Source organism: Bison bison, unplaced genomic scaffold (genome assembly GCF_000754665.1).
Source record: "Bison bison bison isolate TAMUID 2011002044 unplaced genomic scaffold, Bison_UMD1.0 scf7180017864289, whole genome shotgun sequence".
NCBI lineage: Eukaryota > Metazoa > Chordata > Mammalia > Artiodactyla > Bovidae > Bison > Bison bison.
In genome coordinates this window covers 191,959-206,647 of record NW_011494861.1, presented here as the reverse complement: position 1 = coordinate 206,647, position 14,689 = coordinate 191,959, and the positions used below count along the sequence as shown (strand labels likewise).

The 14,689-nt window shown below is 34.5% G+C and overlaps 1 protein-coding gene across 4 annotated transcripts in view; it reads right to left on the bottom strand.

Moving 5' to 3' along the window:
* Window positions 1–1,125: 1,125 nt before the first annotated feature.
* The window catches only part of SUCO (SUN domain containing ossification factor), a 90,335-nt gene continuing 76,771 nt past the window's right edge, over window positions 1,126–14,689 (bottom strand). For 3 of the 4 annotated variants that reach the window (XM_010849832.1, XM_010849834.1, XM_010849833.1), the window contains 4 exons: window positions 13,911–14,065; window positions 13,374–13,465; window positions 4,356–4,411; window positions 1,126–3,155 (listed from right to left, as the gene is read on the bottom strand). In XM_010849832.1, the coding sequence (XP_010848134.1) occupies window positions 2,712–3,155; window positions 4,356–4,411; window positions 13,374–13,465; window positions 13,911–14,065 (747 nt within the window). In that variant the 3' untranslated portion in view covers window positions 1,126–2,711. Of the gene's footprint in view, window positions 3,156–4,355; window positions 4,412–5,816; window positions 13,106–13,373; window positions 13,466–13,910; window positions 14,066–14,689 lie in introns of those variants that run through there. The other variant, XM_010849835.1, reaches the window with a different exon arrangement.

Genomic DNA, 14,689 nt, shown 5'->3' with positions numbered 1-14,689 from the left:
CCCCTACAGCAAAGAGAACTTTCCTTTTAGTGAAAGAAAAATGATTTGGGAATGGGATAAGAAAAATCAGGGTGTAAAGGGAGCTTAAGAAAGCCATCATTGTTGTATTGTTTGGAGGGATGTCTCATGCTTCTGTTGCATGGTTTTGTTATATAAAATGGAGAATTAAAACAATTCCAAATGCACATGTTGGTTATTATACTATGATTTTAAATTTGTTTGACTAGAGTAACAAATATACATTTATATCTACTTTATATTCATGCAGACAAGTTTACATATTCAAATTAGGGGCACATCAAAAACTGGCAAGTAAGTAAGTGGCAAAATAAGCACAGTGACTGGCGATACAGTGCTGAAAACAGCTGCTGCTAGGCAGAAAGAAATCCTTGATTGGCAAAGGTCAGGGTGCAACATGGGAGTGTGGGGGGTGTAGTGACAGAGAATAGAGAACTGCTACCTTTCTGTGCAAGGCTTACTTAATAAAATGATTTCATTCCTCAAATTTTATAACTCTATCTGAAAAAAAATCCAATTAAAAGGACTTCTTTACTTTGTATTCTTGCTCTTACAGATCCCTCGGTTTCTTCTTACTGTTTTAAAGCTTTTCTTAATATCAGAAGAAATAAAATGAAGCTAATTACCAAGGAACATTGAAAGCCTATTTTATACACACACACACACATAATTTGCTTCTCACCAGGCACAAATCTATTATTGGCAAGACTTTTTGCTTTTATCCTTCATGTAAGTATAATCTGAGAGAGGAAAAACAAACCCCAAATTGTAAAATGTGCTATATTTATATATGTAAAAAATTTTAAATTAGTCTTAGAGATGGCACCTAGTAAGAGGAAGGCACATATGTGTAGCCCACTGAATATTTAAAACTCTCTTTCAGTGTTTGAAATGGTGCAATTCTGACTGTATAGGGAACAAAATATTTATGTGAAAGTTCAATCCGTTTGTAGTTGGCTGAATGTAATCACATATTTAACAAGATGCTGCTGTATTTAATTTTAAAAATTCGTTTTTAAAATTTAAAAAATTTTAATTTTAAAAACGAATCTATGTTCGGAGTATTAAGTTTGTAAGTTCTCCTTCAAAGAACAGAAGAGCCAGTGATTAATAAAGACAAGTGTTCAGATTTATTTGGAAATTCACAGTTTCTAATGGCACTACAGCTCCGTAGTTATATTATTAAAAGTCTTCTTTCCACAACCCTGGATGCTGCACACAGATGGTGTAACTTCCTGCTCTACCTCTGCTCTCATCTGGACCTCTTTTCAATGGGTTTCTATACAATCAGGCCCTCTTGCTCTGAATGGCTAATTGTACAGACTGGAAAAAAATGTAAATCATCTAAAACATATTGTTACCGTAAAGCAGCAACTTAAACAAACAAAAGAGGCTTTAAATAAGTCACATTACGAACAATACCCCCATAAGGTATTAGACAAGTTTAAAAGTTATTACTAAAAGTGCTCAATAACTTATAACTTAAATTTTACAACACAAAACAGTGAATTCTCTCCCTTTCAAAAAGAAACTTTCCACTTTTACTCCATTACTGTATAAACACATACTTAGAAATCATTTGATTCAAAGTCACTGCCAATTATTTTTAAAGAAAAGAGACAAAATGAATACAAACACATTGACAACACACATGTATATCTGCACATTTGTAGCCAATACAAAGCAAACACCAAGGAGTAGTAATCCCTTTAGACTTGACCAATTAGACAAGGCTTGACAAACTCACTAGCTGGTTCTGTGCATATGTACATAGGCAGTGATTATGAGGCCTGGACTCACTGGACAAACTTTTAAATTTTCCTTTTTTAAGAGAAAACAACAATCTCAAAGTCAAGAGGATTAGTGCTTATTGTGAATGTTTAAAATGTACCATAGCTAAAGGAAACCCTTAAAAGTGGCTAAATGTGTTTAACACGTGAATTTATAGGAAAAAAAAATTATTTGCAAATACCAATCATTTGAAGAAAAAAAAATCACGTAGTTGTTTTTTCCTCTCACTGAATTAGTAACCAAAGGAAACTAGTGTGAATAAGTTAACTGAAAATAGCATTAAAAGTATCACCACTTACCTAGAAGAATAGACCTAAAAATTCCATCAAGTGTCTGTTTCAGGTGAGTTTGCTAAACAAAAGTCTACCTGGCCAAGTCTTTAGGATCTTTACACTGTCTTAACTGATTTTTACTGAACGCCAGGCGCAGATCACTTTAAAGCCTTGTAGTGTTTGCAGCTTCAAAAACTAACAAAGTTATAAAAGAAATCAAATGACAGAAAAAGTTCTTCCTCCTCTTCCAGTGGCATTATAAATAGACAAAAGGCACATAAATATGGGAAGGTGCAAGAAATAGGAACAAAGCTAAAGGAAGAGGTTTAGGCTTTCATTCCTATCCCACCCAAGGAACTGGGCTTCCAAATTACTTTTGTCCCAGTAATTAATTAATCTGTGAAAAAACATCTTTATAAAATGTCTACCATTGTCCTTGCAGTCTTGTAAAACTGCAGCTCATTAACCAAGATTGACATAATCCCACCTACTTTTTAAAAAGGCAGAAATCATAATTTCTGAATACTTTTCCCATTAATATGTTCTCCCTCCCCATACCCTTCAAATACCACAGACTGTTCTTCAAATAACAACAAGGAAAAGTCTCCACTATGAAAAGTTTGATTAATTTTAGATATGTCCCGAGACTGCCGTAACACCAAATGTTCCCACGGTGAGCTCTTTGTTTCCTTTGATTATGTCATGCAGGCTCGGCAGTGATCCTGACTTAGTCTGTATTAAAGTTTTTATCAATTTTCCTTGGTCTTGGACTTTAGATCGCCTTCGTTTCAAAGCCCTCTTCTCAGTTTTTGTCTTTTGAGACTGTCCATTGCACAGACTTGTGCAAGCTGAAATGCCACAAAAATAAGACTCTTCTGACTGTGATGAAGTTTCTGAGCTTCCTTCAGATGGAGGACCCTTATAAGAAGAGTGATAAACTTCTCCCATATTAGAAAAATCTCTCTGGTTTGTAAAAGGCTTTCTTCCTTTTATGTCTCCGTTGGCTACAGGGTGCAATGGATCAGCCGGCTTTATGGTCTCAATTTTTTCAGTTTTGTACTTGCAGCGTTTCTTCTTTAACACAAGTAAAAGAAAGGGTAGGAATTAGACCTATGACAGTACCTAATCAAACATTCAGAGAGCTGAGCTACTGGAGTAAAGTGCCACCTCCTGGTGGAAAGTGGAAGTACTATAAACAGCAAAACATACTGTTATGTTCTATACAGATACTGCCATAATTAGCTTTCCACTTTGTAATACTACTCAACCAAATTCTTCATTTATCTGTCACCTCTGAATATAGATTAGGTATCTGAATGCTTATTATGTGCTATATATTCTTCCAGTTGCTTTCATGTGTATCTTACTAACCCTGAAAGGTGAGCATTTTGTCCTTGACTACCAAATGAGAAAACTAAGGTTCATAAGTTTGATTTCCTGTCCAAGTTACATGGCAGTAAGTGGCCAAGTTAGGACTGAATCCTAGGCTATTTGGTTTTAATGGTCAAGTTCTTCAGCCTAGAGACAAACGTTGTTTGCTTAGTTGCTAAGTTGTGTCTGACTCCTTTGTGACCTCATGGACTCCTCACTCCATGAGATTTTCCAGGCAAGAATACTGTAGTGGGTGGCCATTTCCTTCTCCAAGGGATCTTCCAGACCCAGGGATAGAACCTGCGTCTCCTGCATTGGCAGGCAGATTCTTTGCCACTGAGCTACCTGGACCTCTAATGAGTACAACTTACTTTCAGAGGCAAAATGGGAAAAACCCGCACTTGTAACCAAAAAAGTCTAAGTATATTTTGATTTTTGCCACCTCTTTAATAGGTCATTTAAAGAAGATACAAATTCTGAGTTTCAGTTTTCTCACTTAAAAAATGGGGAAAGTATCATTTTCAGGTTGATATGAGGATTACAGGAATAGGTATACACACTGTCTGACATGCACTGATAATAAAGAATGAGTATCAACAAGCGGTCAGCAAGTTTTTTCTGTAAAAGCCAGAGACTAAGTATTTTAGGCTTTTCAGGTCACATACTCTCTCTCCTATTCACTTTTATTTTATAACCCTTTAAAAATGGTTCCAGGATCATAATAAAACAGGCCATATATGGCCTATGGGCAACAGTTTGCAGACCCTGTAAACAAATCATTATCATAACTGAAAATAAACAGTAAGTTTAAGGACCAGTAAAGGTTATAGTAAAACTTTCACCTATTTCTTCATCTACATCCACATAACACACCAATACACTTGAAAGGAAACAAAGCATTACCTTTTTTTCTGGAGAGAACTTGAGGGGTTCTACAATGTACAAATCACTTGGGTCTACTGTAAGAAAAAACAACAAGGTAGATATAAAATGTAAAGTAGATTCTACTATGATTAAATACTATAACTATTATCCACTTATGATTATTTTCATAACAGAACCAATGAACTTATATTTGTAACAGGTTAAACATATATTTATGCATTTGAAATTAGTAAGCCTAAAAAGCAACAAGGTAGAAGAGGGCACCATTCTTATCCTGGGCTTGACTGGTCATCATTGAATAACTTGAGTTTTTAACTAACAGCTGGCTCTCAACCAACACAGTAAGGATCCTTGTTTGGACCAGCTTTACCCTCTTGTTGTTTAGTCGCTAAATCGTGTCTGACTTTTTTGCCACCCCATGGACTACAGCTCACCAGGTTTCTCTGTCCATGGGATTTCCCAGGCAAGAATACTAGAGTGGATCTTCTATCTTGGGGATAGAATCAGTGTTTCCTGCATTTGTGGGCGGATTCTTTACCACTGAGCCACCTGGGAACCCTCTATCCTCTGAACTTGATAAGAAAAATAACATTACCAGGTAAGCTAATACCAAACTTACAGATCATATGAACATTTTTCTCAAAGACTAAAGTCCACATTGTGTTGCAATTATGGGTTAATTATGTGCAACAAGCACATAGTATGAAAGTCAGTTCAAGGAACATACACACAAAAGGAAGTTTAACAAGTTTTTCCTAATTGTTTATTACTATGATTTACTGTGATCAAAACTATGATTTATTGTGATCAATACCAGAACACTCTGGTACGATAAGAAAATCAAAAATACTTAAGGTTCTAAGGTTTCATTACTTTAAGCACATTCAAGACAGCTTTACTGACAAGATAAATGTACATATAAAAGAGGGGCTATGAGATTTTAGTCCTATTCAACCCACTAAAAGTAAATGATTTATGGTTTGATGCAGGCGTTAAGTTTGTAAGTAACAAATTCATAATAAACTTCATGTACCAGAAATTTACTAATAACATGATTCAATGAATTATTATTTTTCACATTATGTCTTAGAAACTTGTAGAGAAAGTCATCAAATATATAAAAATATCCAATGATTCCTTTAAATAGTCATTTCTACTAGATTACTAATCTCATTCAAATTGCTTTTTAAAAAAAAACAAACACGATGTCTACTTCTAGGAATGATTGCTAATGGTTTTCAGATCGAATTTTCCACTAAAAGCAATGTTTTTTGTAAGTCACCAACAGCACTTCCCACTCCAGTACTCTTGCCTGGAAAATCCCATGGACGGAGGAGCCTGGTGGGCTGCAGTCCATGTGGTTGTGAAGAGTCGGACACGACTGAGCGACTTCACTCTCACTTTTCACTTTCATGCATTGGAGAAGGAAATGGCAACCCACTCCAGTGTTCTTGCCTGGAGAATCCCAGGGACGGGGGAGCCTGGTAGGCTGCCGTCTATGGGGTAGCACAGAGTTGGACACGACTGAAGCAACTTAGCAGCAGCATCAACAGCACTTACTTAGGCTGTCAAGACTAAGTAAGTAAGTAATCCCAGGCCACAACTGAAGGAAAAGCAGGAATCCAGGCCCGTCAAGTGAAACGCAAGTCATTTTTTCCCAGAGACCTTGCCACCACTGTCTGGCAACATGGAATCATACTGCATATTCCTAGCCAGGGAGACATCAACAACCGAAGTACAGTTTCTACTGAATGCACGTTGTTTTCACACAATCATAAAGTTGAAAAATCAAGTCAAATCATCATAAATTAGAGATGACCTGTACATTATACTCTTTCAACAGAAAATTACAAGGCATTTTAAAAAGGGTAAACATAGTTTGAAAAGACTAAACAAGCATCAGAACCAGAGTTAGATGTGACAGAAATGTTGACATTATTATTAGATCAGGAATTTTTTTAAAAAATACATTAAGGATGTAAATTGAAAAAAATCAGACAACATGCAAGAAGAGATGGATAATATAAGCAGAAAAATTCTAAAAAGGAGTTTAAAAAATGCTAGATAGAGATCAAACACAGGAACAAAAATGAAGAATCCCTCTGGGTTCATTAATAGACTGAGTAAAGAACCACTAAACTTGAGAATATGATGATAGAAATTTCCAAATCTAAAATACAAAGAGAAACAAGACTTAAAAAAAAAATTGAACAGACTATCCAAAAACCATGGGATGACTCCAAAAGGTGTTAACGTACAAGTAATGAGAACACAGGAGGATAAGGAAGGGAGAAAGGAATAGACGCAATATTTTAAGTAATAATGACAGAATCTTCTCAAATTGACATCAGACTGTAACCACAGCTCCAGGAAACTTAGAACAACAAGCAGGACAAATGCCCAAAATACTACAACGAGGCCTATCATATACAAATTTCAAAAAATCAAAGATATAAGCTAAAATTGAGGACCTAAAATTGCCAACAGACCTGCTTTACAAGTAATGTTAAAAAGCAGTTCTTTAGAAAGGAGGAAAATAAGGTAGGTTAGAAACCCAGTTTTGCATAAAGTAAGAGCATCAGAGAAGGAATAAAGGAAGGGAAGATAAAAACTTTCACTTTTCTTATTCTTAATCCATAACATAACAATTTGTTCAAAATAATAATAGCAACAAAGTACTTGAGTATGCTTATGTAAATAGACAAGATTAGGTAAAAATAAAAAGAATGACAGCACTGATACAAGGGATGGAAGGGAGGAATTAGAAATATTTTGTTGTTACAAAATATATGTACTACCTCTAGAGTAATATAGTGTTATTTGAAAGTGGACTTGTATTAGTTGTAAATGTATACTGTAAACTCTGGGACCCTAAAAAAAAAAGTCATAATTTTTTAACATATGCTATGAAAGGAAAAAAATGAAAACATATAATTTGCTCAGTTAAAACCACAAAAGGCAGAAAAAATGTGGAAGACAGTAACAGGAATAAAGAATGAGGGCAACAAATAGAAAACAGTAACAAATATAGCAAATACAGTTGGATAAATATCAAATCACTTTAAACTTAAAGGCCTAAATACACCAATTTATAAGACTGTAAAAGTGGATCAAACAACAAGATTCAACCATATGTTGCTCATAAGAAGTCCACTTTAAATATAAAGATACATAGAGATTAAAGACACAAGGATGAAGAAAGATATACCATGCTAACACAAATCAAAAGAAAGCAAAAATGGCATATTAATTTCAGAGAGAGTAAACTTCAGAGCAAGGAAATTTATTCAGGATAAAGAGGATATTTCATGATGATAAAGGGGTCCATTATCCAAAAAGCATAACAATCTTTACTCTGTATGCATCTCACAGAATGGCAGAATACATGAGGCAAAAACTGGTAGAACTACAAGAAGAAACAGATGAACCTACTATTACAGCTGGAGACTTTAACACTCCTCTATCCGAAGATCCAGCAAGCAGAGAATCAAAGAATATGGCAAATGTCAATAGCACCAAAATCCACTGCGTTTCTACATACCAGCAATAAACACAAACACACACAAAACGCAATTTTCAACAACATCAAAAAATATTCTAGAAATAAAACTTTCAAAAGTTTGGCTTTTTGGAGTACACAGAGATGCTACGTTCTTCCCAAATTGATACGTAGAATCAATGTAATCAACCAAAAGCCTAATAATTTTTCAATGAAACACTTAATAAATGATTCTAAATTAACATGGAAACAAAGACCCAATAATGGCTGAGCAACCTAAAACAACTGAATTTCATACAAATTTTACAATGGATTTCCTACCTAAAACCACATACAAAAATCAATTCCAGGTATCTTAGAAATCTAAAAATAAAAACCAAACACTAGAACTATAAGAGAATATCATCCACAAACAGTAAAAAAAAAAAAAAAAATCTGTTTAAACAACACAGAAGAAGCAATAACCACACCGGGAAAAAAAAATCCCAGAAGTTTGATTACATTAAAATTAAAAGCTTCTTTTTCTTATTTAAAAAGACTCCATGTAAAAGAAAAGAAAATAAATAGCCTCAAGAGTGAAATAAGATTATCTGCAACATTAACGAACTAACAATTAGGATACAAATTTTAAAAATAACTATAAGCCAACAGGAAAGAGGTAAACAACCAAATAAAAGAACAGGCAAAAATTTCAATGTCCAAGAAAGTCAAATGATTAAAAGGCCTAAGTAAGCACGCTCAACTTCACTAGTAATCAGGTAAATGCAAATTATAACTAAAATAAGGTTAACAAACACTTTAAAACTTGACAATTCTGACTGTGCGCTGGCCAAAGTGTAGACAATGGAAATTCTCATGGTACTGGTGGAAGGATAAACTGATACGACCACTTTGGAAAAGTATGCCATTATCTTGTAACTTATAGATTAGCATACTCTACAACCCAGCAATTTTACATCTAGGTAATATTCCTAGAGGGGGCTTCCCAGGTGGCTCAGCAGTAAAGAATACGCCTGCCAAGCAGGCAGCTTCAACTCCTGGGGCAGAAAGATTCCATCCCCCACTCCCTCCACCCCAGATGGAAATGGTAACCCAATCCAGTACTCTTGTCTGGGGAGTCCCATGGACAGAGGAGACTGGTAGGCTTGCAAAAATCCATGGACTTGCAAAAGTATAGGAAATGACTTAGCAACACAACAACAAAAATATTCCTAGAGAAACTTAGGCAACTCTCTGCCTATATACAAACAAAGGGAATGTTTACACCAGCATTATCTGTAATAACCCCAAACTGTAAATAACACAGCAGAATGGATAACTACATTGTAATTTAGTCAGTTACTGAAATACTATACAATATTGAAAATGAAGTACAATTATGTATACGAACCTTACAAATAGAATGTTGAAGGAAAGAAGGCAAAAGGAGTATATATAGTATAATTTCATTTATCAAAAGCTCAAAACCAGGCAAAAATCCAATTGTATTGCTGAGAAACACAAACACTGATGGTAAAACTTATGAAAATGAAGATGACAACTAATTCAAAAATCAAGATAGTTACCTCTACAAAAAGCAATACCAAAAGTGCTGGTCTTGCTCTATTTCTTGATCTGGGTGTTAGTTACACAGGTGTTCACTTTATAATTACTCTGCATGTTGTACATTTCAGTTTTATGCACTTTTTGGTATTTCACAACAAAAATGTATTACAAAAATCAAAATAGTTTAGGTCTACTTGGATGGTCAACAGAAGTGAGAGATGCAAATCTAAGTATAATCTATAAAACACTGATGAAAAAAATTAAAGAAGGTACAAACTGAGCAGTATCTCATGTTCATGACTGGAAGATTTCATATTGTCAAGATGTCCATATACTACCAAAACGACCTACAGATTAAGTATAAGCCCTATCAAAATTCCAATAGCATTCTTTTTTTTAATGAAATGCATCTTAAAATTCATATCAAATCCCAAGTACCTTAAATAGGCAAAGCAATTGTGAAAAAGAAAAATAAAATTATAGGACTCACACTGCCTGATTTCAAACACAGTAATCAAAACAGTACTGGTATAAAGACAGACATACAGAACAACAGGGGGAAAGAAAACAGTCCAGAAATAAACCCTCACACAAATGGTCAAATAACCTTCAAAAAGGTGCCAAGACCATTCAGTGGGGAATGAACAGTCTCTTCAATGAACACTGCTAGAAAGCTGGATATCTACATGCGAAAGAATGAAGTTGAACCCTTATCCTACATCATATACAAAAATTAACTTAAAATAGATGTGGTCCTCTTTGTTTTTGCTTTTGTTGCTTGTACTTTAAATGTCACATCCAAGCCCAGTGTTACAAAGTTTCTTTTTCCAAAAAGTTATAAAAACTTTATAACACTGGCCTTGGCAATGATATCTTGGATGTACTAGTTAAAGTACAAGCAACAAAAGCAAAAAGAGACAAAGAGGACTACATCAAACTTAAAAAGATTTTGTCCATCATAGGACAAAATCATCAGAGTGAAAATGCAACCTACAGAATGGGAGAATGTATCTGTGAATCATATACTTGATGCAGGATTAATATCCAGAATATACAGAACTCCTACAATTAAGCAAAAAATAACCTGGTTTTAAAATGAGCAAAGGACTTGAATAGACATTTCTTCAAAGATGATTTACAAATGGCCAACAAACATATGAAAAGATGATCAACATCACTAATCATCAGAGAAACACAAATCAAAAGCAAAATGAGGTATCACCACACACCCATCAGGATGGCTACTATCAAAACAGAAAACAAGTATTGGTGAGGATGTGGAGAAATCTGGAACCACTATGCACTGTTGGTGGAACTGTAAAATGATGCAAGCACTATGGAAAACACTGTAAAGGTTCTTCACAAAATAGAACTACCATATGATTCAGCAATCGCGCTTGAGTACACAGCTGACCCTCTAATAACATGGGTTTGAAGTCTACTTATACATGGATATGTGAGTCTATTTATATGTGGATTTTTTTTCAACAGTAAATACTATAGAACTACATAATATGTGGTTGGCTGACTCCATGGATGCAGAACCTCAAAAATGGAGGAACCACGGATATGGAGGGCTAACAATAAATTATACACGTATTTTCAACTGTACAGATTCGGTGGCCTTAACTCCAGCACTGTTCAAGGGTCAACTACATATCCAGGACTGAAAGCAAGGACTTAAAGACGTATTTGCACACTCATGTTCACAACAGCATTATTTCACGATAGCCAAGAGGCAGAAGCAACCCAAGTGCCCATCAACAGATAAATAAACAAAGTATAGTATCTATCTGTACAACATAATATTATTCAGTCTTTAAACAGAAATCCTGTCACATGTTACAACATGGATGAAACTTGAGGACATTATGCTAAGTGAAATAAGCCAGTCAGAGAAAGATGAATAATACATGATTTCACTTATATAAGGTATCTGAAATATTCAAATTCACAAGAACAGAAAATACATTGATGGTGACCAGGGGCTGGGAGGAAGGGGAAAAAAGGTAGTTGTTTAATAAATACAGTGTTCCAGATTTACAAAATGAAACACTTCTGGAGACCTGTTTCACATCATTGTGAACATACTAAACATTACTGAAGTATATATATAACAATTAAATTTCTAAGAGAAACTTAAATTTCAAGTTGGTAAATTTTATGTTGTATGTTTTTTTACTACAATAAGAAAACAAAATAAGAAATGGGCCCTTCTCATAGAGTTTGGAATTAAAAAGAAGGCAAGTACAAAGATGGCTAAAATCAAAGTAGACAATAGTAAATTTCATAAGAAGATATTTAATTCAAATTAGGAGAAGAAATAAATGAATTAATGAATAGCAGAATCAGAATTAGTTTCTTGACTATTGTACTCAACTTTTTAAATTATAAAGATGAACCAAGATGATACAGTTGTTTAAAATACAAGTAATACTACTATCAGGTACAAAAGGCTATATTCTACCTGGCCTTGAAGAGTTACATAAAAAGAAAAGAAACAGTCAGGCTTTCAACTAATTTAGAATGGGACCAGAAATGCTGAGAAGGAAAAATACCTCAACATATTGGTATTTCATAATCACACGAATACAGCTAAAAGATCAACAATACTAAATGTTAAATCTTAATATGGATGTAGAACAAATGGAACTCTAAAAAACAGCTGAATGTTCACACAACATTCTTGGCAAACTGTGTGGTGGTATTTACTAAAGTGGAGTAGACAGAATCTTATGATCCAGCAATTCCATTTCTGCTATATACCCAACAGATGTGTGTATGCAAGAAAATAATCCAATGGAAACGAATAATGAATAGTATGTTTGCATAAGGCAACACTAACTACAACTATACTCAACGACATGGTGAATCTCACAATATCAAAATAAGCAGTGACTCTACTGAGAGGAAATGGGTAATGACTAAGGAGCACAAGGAAGTTTCTGGGGTGCTAGATAATGCTGTACTTCTTAATGTGGGTGATGGTCACATAGTTATGTGTGGTTTGTGAAAATCCACCAAACTTTATAAATGATTAAGTATAAAATCCTGTACAAATTATACTTCATTAAAAAAATTCAATTATAAAAAGACGTATCAGCCAAAAGAAAAAAAAGAAAAGAGCAGGAAGTAGGAAGAAATTTACTATTTTTAAGTAAACATACATGTTTACGGATTAAGTCCGTAAAGTTTCATGGTAACAGTAAACCAGAGCAGCACAGGAATGATTGCCTGAATGATTTAATCAATTGAAACACACTGCTCAGTTACTAAATCCTAAAGAAAGAGAATCTAATGATTATTAAGAAAGCATTAGCTGAAATATACGATTAATTATTTTAATATTGCTATGAAGATATGTCTCAGTAAGCACTAATTACAGTACTAATATTAAAAAGTCATGTTGATATATGGCAAAAACCAATACAATATTGTAAAGTTAAAAAATAAAATTTAAAAAAAAGTACTGATATATGAAAGCCACTCAGTACACATTCATTCATTTATTAAATTTAAGTATTCATCAAGTGTTAGACTATGGAATACTATTATAGACCTTGGACTGTAAAAAAGAAAAAGATTTATTTTTCATAAAGTGCCTCACAGTCCTAGAGACAAAAGGAGTCCTACCTGTATAGGAAGAGGAAGCAGATAAGCACAGGATACTATGGGAGCACATTCAGGTTTTCCATATCTGCTGAACTTTCTCAAACACCCCTTTCTAAAAAGAAATACTTCTAAACAGGAGCATGTGCAAACAGGCTATCAATGGCTAATTAAACTAAGCCCCCCGTCCCGCCCCACCCTCTGGACTTTTAGGAACAAAGGTAAAGTGTGGAAATGGTAGTGGCTTTGACACAGCACAAAGGCCACTCACACCCACTGTTCGGTTGCAGACGGTCTCCAACACAACATTGACATTATACTTGTTCTAGAAGGAAGCTAGATTCACTTTTCTGTATACATGTTACATATGCACAAAAATCTACCTTCTTTCCCAGTTAACTGTAGAGACTTGGATCTGATGAGTGGAAATGAAGTTCTCCTTTTCAAACTCATATCATCATAGGAAGAAAAACACCTAACATTAAGAAAAATCAACATTGGGAATGATGAGTAAAATACATATAATTTACTCTGTATTTGGGGTTAGGTGAATGCTAGAAAACTGTACATGCCATATAGGACTTATCTCTAAGGTAACACTCCAGTTATAGATACCACATGTAAAAAAAAATTCACCAATTCTTCTCTAAAAGGTGCTGTATTAAAATACCTATTCTCCTCCTCCCCCTTTGAATTCCACATTGAAGTATCTTTCACAACCACTACTGGGTTTTTTATGTACTTAGTGTTTTCTCTATCAGAGTCTACAGAACCTTCCAGGCACAGGACCCTCTCACTAGTTCCAAGTTTTTAACATTTTGGTTTCAAGATAATCATATGGGGAGAGAAATTATCTCAGTATCTTTCACTTGCTCAAGTTTCTCAAATAAGAGGAAAATTGTGAAATAATGCTGACTTACCTTTTAGGGCTTGGATACTGATTACTTTTAGGAAGTTTTGAAATATAATCTCCATCAAATTGAGAAGTGTTTCGACAACGCTGCATACAAAGCATCAGTCCCAAGACAACACAGAGAACCAAAGATATGACAAGATAGCTCTGTCGATCTGAAACCTGAGATGAGAAGAGAGCTTAATAACAGTTTGAAAATCATATTAGGAAAAAACACTGAAATCTAAAGTTCAAAGGACAAACCATTTTAAACATTTTTTTCAAAGTTCTTCAAAATCATAAATGCAGGCCAAGTCCTTTGCAAATGTACTACAAAGGCAACGTTCTCCTTTTTCTTCTTTCCCCCTCTCAATCTTTAAAAATTTTCAAACCCATGGAAAAGTTTAAAAAATAGTACGATGGACATATGTATGCCTTTCACCTATGTTCTCCAATCTTACATTCTGCTACATACATTTCATTTTTTATCATTTGTACTATCCTTTTGAGTGAGGAAAAAAAAATGCTCCTACCTGTCTTTCTCATACAAAACTAAACCACCCATTACCCAGTGATTTAAGCCTAAGGATCACCCTTAATTCCTTATGACCTACATCCAAATTCCCAACAAGCTTGTCCTTCTATCTCTTAACTATATCCTGAGTTTAGCAACTCCACACTATTCCCCACTCCTAAAATCCTAAACCAAGCCAACATCACCTCATTCAGGCTATTTCAATCACTTCCTTAATTGGTCTCCTCCCTACTTGCGCTCTAGATGGTCTCAAAGAAGCAATTTTCCACAGA